Source organism: Oncorhynchus tshawytscha, linkage group LG23 (genome assembly GCF_018296145.1).
Source record: "Oncorhynchus tshawytscha isolate Ot180627B linkage group LG23, Otsh_v2.0, whole genome shotgun sequence".
Lineage (NCBI taxonomy): Eukaryota > Metazoa > Chordata > Actinopteri > Salmoniformes > Salmonidae > Oncorhynchus > Oncorhynchus tshawytscha.
The window spans coordinates 3,244,335-3,252,132 of NC_056451.1; the positions used below are offsets into that span (position 1 = coordinate 3,244,335).

Here is a 7,798-nt window from a genome sequence, read left to right on the forward strand (position 1 = left end):
TGGGGCCAGGACACAGATTGTTGTACCAATAACCGAAAGGGAGAATCCCTGAGCAGACAATGTAAAAAATCTGTCATTCTGCCCCTGAGCAAGGCAGTTAACCCCCAAGAACTACTGCTCCCCGGGAGCCGATGACTTGGATGTCGATGAAGGCAGCCACCCGCACCTCTCTGATTCAGTGCGGAAGACACATTTCAGTTGAATGCATTCAGGTCTACAACTGAATAGATGCTCCCTTTCCCTTTCCCACGTGTGGTTTAATTGACAATTCACCTTGGCTGTGGTTTAAACCTATGCATGTTTTCTCTTGATGCAACCAAGCATCTACACGAAGTACACATCTTGAGCAGATTATTAACACAGCTCTAGTAACGTTAATGGACATTTGATCAAATAAACGATATCGAATTTCCATAAGGTTGATACTTTAGGGGCAACATTATTTTAGCAATATTTATATAAGTCCATATGGAATTCAAATGCAGAGGTCCATAAGAATTAAATCCTCTCTGGTGTGTGTTTATTTGACTGCACACTGGAGTAATCTGCATCTGTTCAAGGGTACCGGGGGTAGCCAGCTCATGTCAGCACCATAGCGAGGCCGTTTAAACCTTGCGTGGGAGGGAGGGACTACAGCGAAAATCTTTCCTCTCAAGCAGACGAGGACTCTAACATCATGTAGGCTACATTTTTGTTAAAGCCATTTAGTCATCGATCTATTATGATTATTCGATACAAAGTATTCTGGGATATGAAGAAAGTTCGACATAATGAATTCTGAAGAAGTAAGTGCTTTTATATGAATTATTTCCTGAAATACAGTAGTTTATATTAGCTGAGCACACTAAACAGATGCGCTGTGGCTATAGAGAAGACAACGCTATGCATGCTCCAAATACACACGCAAAAACTATCACCTTATTTGATTAATCTTCAATATTTCACAGCGATATTGTGAAGAAGCATATTGCAAGGCGTGGAAAGCGTTTTATCTGCTTCAAAAATATCCCTCTTTCTCACACAAAACAGCCTACTGAAATGATTTAACTTCATAACAGCCTATTGGAAATTGTATGTGCCCTATGATACAGTTATATACACTTCTCATGACTAGGTATAGTGAAGAGTGTGTTCTTCCATAATATGATAGACATTATGTTTGAAAAATAATTACAGATCATCTGTGGGTTTACGGGATTGCGCACTAAATTGGGTACGGATAATCTGTCACTTTAATCGGTTTGTATACAATGGAGCAAATTATTTAAACCCAAACAATTGTCCATTTTTGGACTAAGTATTTCTGATAATATCATGAGCATACGTGCTCAAAATGCGCTTGAAACGCCACAAATTACGCACAGGTGGCTGCCGTTTTCTCTATGCAATAATGTGATAGTTTGTAATAATCAGCCCCTATGTGACATCTGATTTGTCAATTATTTCTCATCAGGAATGCAGCGGACTGAGAACGCCGTGGAGAAATAATTGAAGTGAACCAGCGGAAAGAATCGAATGGCTTCTGTAGAGCTGCTTTATATAGATAAGGAAGGAAGAGGCAGACAACCCGTTCTTCCCTGCGTCCTTGACTGGGCTTCCAATCCGGTGCATGTTCGTAAAGCTATCAGTTCAGCCGGAGGGGCGCTCTCTATCTCAGCTCCGGGCTGCAAAGGACTGTGTAATTCAACACCAAGGACGGTTCCCCATAACGGAGGTCCGCATCCTAAACACCGTCACCCTGCGGTGGAGAAGGTCAACGTGTGCTGCGACGAAGAATTAGATACATCTTTCACCTACGTCGACGAGAATGTGAATTTGCGCCTGGCAAGCCCTGTGAAAAGTGGGGAAAGTATCCACAAATCCTGGTGTAAGCCTAATGACTGTGCGAGCGACATTCGGCCGGAGGGGTTGCATGAGCTCTCTCTAATGTCAGATGATCTCGCATCAGACAATTCGGGGGCATCTGTAGATTACGGTTTTATAAGCGCGGTCACTTTCCTAGTCACCGGGATCTCGTTAGTAATTATATCCTATGCAGTCCCTCGCGAGGTCAAAGTGGACCCGGAGAGCGTGTCCGCGAGGGAGATGGAGAGGCTGGAAATAGAAAGTGCCAGGGTAGGGGCACACCTGGATAGGTGCGTGATAGCAGGGCTTTGCCTACTAACGCTGGGCGGGGTAGTGCTGTCCACTCTGCTAATGATATCTATGTGGAAGGCAGAGATGTACAGGAGAAAAGCCTTTGCTTATTCCAAGCACTCGGGGAAACTGTATGGCTCCATCATTTTAAAAACTAGATCTAGCCCTAGTCGGTCGTCCGCGCACCTGTCTATGAAGGAAGAGATAGATGAGACCTTGAATTAAAACGCTATCCTGTTGAGAAACTACTTTGCCTTGTGTTACTAAGACAGAGCAACACAATACAGCATGATGCAGGTACTCCAGACCCAAAGCGTGCAACCTGAACCCATCAGTCGGTCTGCCTACAGAACATTAGCTTAACTGTTAAAATATTAATTTGTTTTAATATTCAAGGTGATGAAATATTAATTGTCTTATGCTATCATCTCCATATAATTGAATGGACATGCAAGGTATAGGCTTATTTAACCAGGTAAGCAAATGAACAAAATGATACAGAATGAATAAGCATGACATCAAAAATTCTGTTTTTTTAAGAACTTGTTATTGGAAATGGAAAATGCTGGGTCACATTATTAAGGTGATACGTGTTTTATGTGAAAGTGTCCGACAGTCAGTAATATGATGCATACACATATGTTAGAGGGAAACGTCTCTGTCCCATGAGTTTAGAAAGTGAGATGTATTAGCCTAGTCCAGTGCACCATATCAAATCTGATAGGACAGAATCTGCTCAGTGGTGCACATGCTAACATCCAATGACCTTTTTTACTTCCTCAATGTGGGTGAGCATAATTCTCACTGTGGTTTTGCACTGTGTGTGTATGGAGGGGGTCACTTAATCACACATGAAAAACTTGCCCCAGTTTATAAAGCTGCACTGTGCTGTGCTGTACTGCACTGTACACTTCAAAGATCCTACCTACTTCTAATGTACTGTACCTGCAGTAAATGCAATTATCATACTTGAATGATCACGCAACATGAGAACTCACTGGATCACAATATAACAATGTAATTAATCTTTAAGAGAAATAGGGTTTTAATTTATAGGCTAGGCCTACGCTACCAATGTTTTTATTATAGGCTACTAATGAACATACATCCTACAACACTCTAAACCGTATTGTATTCCTTTGAGAAGTCTCAGATATGCCTTTAAAAAGTTACTGGAATTGGGGTCTGTTTCTTTTAACAAACCAGAAATGATGGGTGCAACAAAAACAGAAAGTGTTCTATTCAGTTCATAGAACTGTTGGTTGAGAATGATTTTCTTTATGGTGAAGTGAGACACATCACCACTATAATTTGCAATCATCTCTGTAATGTAAGCCTACTACAGTAGCCTATAAGACAAGAGGCATGAAAGGAAACTTGACACTTTGAAAATGGTTCCATCATTGCTCCACCTCTGATTTCAATTCTTCTAAGCCGTTATTCAGAATCACAAGTGTTTGCCTCCAGGGAAAAGATGCTCTTTGGTTATCACTAGAAACAGCTAATTCATGTTGTCATTTTGTGGGGCAAATTCATTTTGTTGGCTATTAATTACGCTTCCATTCATTTGCCCTCATCATGTGTTTTCCATACTGTTCGATGATGCATATACGGTAATGGAATAAAATATACACCCCAAGAACTACAGAAACATGGTGAGACTGTTGTTACTTTAACTGTAATGAGACCCTGTCTTTTGTGACAGTTGCGTAGTTATGGCTAATGTATGGTACCAGTAGTACTACAGAAAAATACTGGTAGTGTAACTATACAGTAGCAGACTGATGGTGAAACATAAACTCTTCAACTCACTGCATTACTTTATGCCTGTCTTAAGTACCTTTAACATCACACGACCAAGCCTAGTTGGATTAGATTTTTAGCAGACGCTCTTATCCATAGCAATTTACAGTAACGAGTGCATACATGTTCATATTTGTTTGTACTGGTCCCCAGTGGGAATCGAAACCACAACCCTGGCATTGTTAGTGCCATGCGCTACCAACTGAGCTACACGGGATGGCAAGTTTATCTCAATCTAAATACCTCCAGTGGAAAAGCACTTTCCTTGTTCCCTCTTCCCTTTTCACTTCTAGGATGCATCCCAATAATCTCTCCTTTATTTTGAAGTGTGCACTTCCCTTAATTGATTTGACAGGAAATTACAGTTATAAGAAAATCCTCTAGCCCATGTCTACACCAATCCAATGCTTTTAAATTTGTGGGGAGTAGTGACCGGGAGCACAACTCAGGAAGAAGGAGACATTATTGGGATATACTCCTTATTCTCTGGTCACAGAGGGGTATCTGCACCAGAGAAACAGGGTGTTTTGGTAGTTAAAGGAGAATAAAGTGCCAAATCAGAGAACTTTCCGGAAAGTTATTTAAAAAATATATATTTCTGTACATCCAAGATTAATATGTTTGGAAGCAAGGAGATGAAGAGGGGAGAGGCCACAAGATGCAAGGAAAGATAATAGAGAATGCTATCTCAATTTCGATTTGCTCGATTTCTCACATCCTCTCTCTTTGCTAACTCGACTCCTCCCATTCTATCTCTTTGCCTTCCTCCCAACCATATTAGGGGAGAAGGTCTAAGGTCCCTCCCCTCTGACTTTATTCTCCAATACATTTTCAAAAGGAGGCAAGGTAGAGGATGTGAGAGATCCCTTCCCCCTTGTTGACATAGAGCTGTACAGCTCCCACCATACTTTCATCTCTCTGCCATCCAAATGTCTCTAAGGGATTTTGATCAGGGATTTGCTCAGTGCAACAGCATTTTACAAGTCAAGCTCAAGTGTGTTTCCAAAGGTTTCATGCATAAGCTCTTTATCCGTGAGAGAGCGCTTCACAGCTGAGACACACCGATTGATATTTTGTAGGTCCCTGTGAAGATCTGTCCAGGTTAGACAGGATCTGAGACAAGAGAGAGGGGCTGAGCTTCCATTAGCATTCATTTCCCAAGTGTACACGCTAACGTGCTGTCATTTATGTTAATTTACCAGTGTTTGTGTGCATGTGTCTGTGTGTGTCTATGTGTGTGTATGCATGCATGGGAGTTCATGCGCATGAGTATATGTGTGTGTGTATCTGTATGAGGGTAAGACAGGCAGAGCTCCTTTGCTCTGCCATACAACTGATTTCTATGGCTTTTGTGAGGTGAGCTCAGCCCTTCATCTCCGGCGTATGGTAAGAGACTCAGGAAAAGTTTCCATTTGTATTCATTACTCATGAGGGGCACACTAAAGCAAACACTCCAGGGACGTGACTTTGCTCATGGCCACTCTCACCAGCCTTACTCAGAGGGGGTATTTTTCATAAGAGTACACAATTAAATTTTTCTGGAACGTTTACAAGCTGTTATTTATATTAGTTGGAGAATTTTATTGTATTGTGAATTTAGTCCAGAAAGCTTCTTGCTTAGAATACACCACTAAGCCCTCCCGTGTTTTAGCATTTAGAATGCGAAACATCGATTTCCATTGTTCAGCCCATGTTTGCATGAAATTAGTTCTAAAGCTCTTTGGAAATCCAGGTTCATGTTGACATGGCCTCTTAAAGCACACCTCATTTTGAATCGTACCGGAACCTCTATGCCCTTCTATTTCAGAATACCCCGTGGTTCAGCAATGTATTATACGGCGTATTAGAGAGACATTCTTAGAATCAAAAGGCAACGCGTGCAGCTCCTTGTCAAATCAATTTACACTTCTACAACTTCTGGTTGTCTGTGTTCTGCATCATTGAAATGGAGGCGGTCGAGGGTAGCGGCACTCTGTCACTCGCTCCGTAGCCAAATGCACTGAGCTCTTTGAGCTGCATCATCCCTCAGCCCCACAATCAAATCTGTCCCAGTCATTTCCTGTGTTGTCCTTGGCACTTCCAATCACTTTCTTCTACAGCTGAAACTATCAGTCGGCCTGCCTCCTTCTGCCTACTTTGTGCTGTGGCATCTAGTGCAAAAGGAAATTAGGTTATTGTTTTGGTCAATCTTAACCACTTAACCAATGTAAGCAAGAAGGAAATGCCATGGTGAACATGTGTGTTTATTTCAAATGCTGAAGGAGAGTAGAATTGCAAAGTGGGCAAATTGAAAATTGGATGAGCAGTAGTGTAATACAGTATATGCTGTTTGCTACGACACTGGCCATAATAATCATACCAGTGTGGTGGTTAAAGAGTACCGTAGGAATTCATGTGGATATAAAAGCCTACTTGTAAAGGCCAAAATGCAATATTGGTACCATTTGTGACACTTAGCATACAGTGCCTTTGGAAAGTATTCAGACCCCTTGACGTTTTCCACATTTTGTTAGGTTACAGACTTTTTTTCTAAAATTGATGTTTTTTTAAATACTCAGCAATCTACACACAATACCCCATAAATCACTAAGCGAAAACAGTTTTTTAGAAATGTTTGCAAATGTATTAAAAATAAAAAACAGAAATATAGAAATGAGATACAAGATTCTCTGGTCTGATGAAACCAAGATTGCATTATTTTGCCTGATCGCCAAGCATCACGTCTGGAGTAACATCCCTACGGTGAAGCATGGTGGTGGCAGCATCATGCTGTGGGGATGTTTTTCAGAGGCAGGGACTGGGAGACTAGTCAGGGTCGAGGGAAAGATGAATGGAGCAAAGTACAGAGAGATCCTTGATGAAAACCTGCTCAGACTGGGGGCGACATTGCATTTCCAACAGGACAACAACCCTAAGCAAATAGCCAAGACAACGCAGGGGTTGAACAAGTCTCTGAAGTCTGAATTTCCTTGAGTGGTTCAGCCAGAACCTGGACTTGAACCCGATCGAACATCTCTGGAGAGACCTGAAAATAGCTGTTCAGAAACGGTCCCCATCCAACCTGCTTGAGAGGATCTGCAGAGAAGAATGGGAGAAACTCCCCAAATACAGGTGTGCCAAGCTTGTTGTGTCATACCCAAGAAGAATCGATGATGTAATCGCTGCCAAAGGTGCTTCAACAAAGTACTGAGTAAAGGTTCTGAATACTTACAGTACCAGTCAGAAGTTTGGACACACCTACTCATTCAAGGATTTTTCTTTATTTTTACTGTTTTCTACATTATAGAATAATAGTGAAGACATCAAAACTATGAAATAACACATATGGAATCATGTAGTAACCATAAAAGTGTTAAACAAATCAAATCATATATTTTATATTTGAGATTCTTCAAAGTAGCCACCCTTTACCTTGATGACAACTTTGCACACTCTTGACATTCTCTTAACCAGCTTCACCTGGAATGGAAACATTTCTAAAAAACAGTTTTTGCTTTGTAATTATGGGGTATTGCGTGTTGATTGATAGGGGGGGGGAAATGTTATACATTTTTGAATAAATCTGTAATGTAACTAAATGTGTAAAAAATTGCTTTGCTGGCTCTCCTGTATGGCACAAATCAGAGATTAACTTCTTTCCTTTTTACACTTTGATTCCTACTTGTGTTAAATTGCTAATGCGATTGTGCGTTGTGGCCTCTCATATGAGTGTATCAGCCTCTACGTTGAATTAACACGTTGAATCAACATTGAAAATGTCATATTTTTTCATACAGCTAGTATGGTAATCTAGCCATTGAAATGTTAACCTGTACTCCATCGCAGTGAAAAATATATTTTTATTTCAAAGTTGATCTTA

The 7,798-nt window shown here is 40.9% G+C and overlaps 1 protein-coding gene across 1 annotated transcript; it reads left to right on the plus strand.

The window, feature by feature from the left end:
• Positions 1-629: 629 nt before the first annotated feature.
• Positions 630-4,090, plus strand: LOC112222640 (transmembrane protein 74-like). Its single transcript, XM_024385369.2, has 2 exons — positions 630-785; positions 1,454-4,090. The coding sequence occupies exon 2, from the start codon at positions 1,516-1,518 to the stop codon at positions 2,359-2,361; it is 846 nt and encodes a 281-aa protein (XP_024241137.1). The 5' UTR covers positions 630-785; positions 1,454-1,515; the 3' UTR covers positions 2,362-4,090.
• Positions 4,091-7,798: the final 3,708 nt, after the last annotated feature.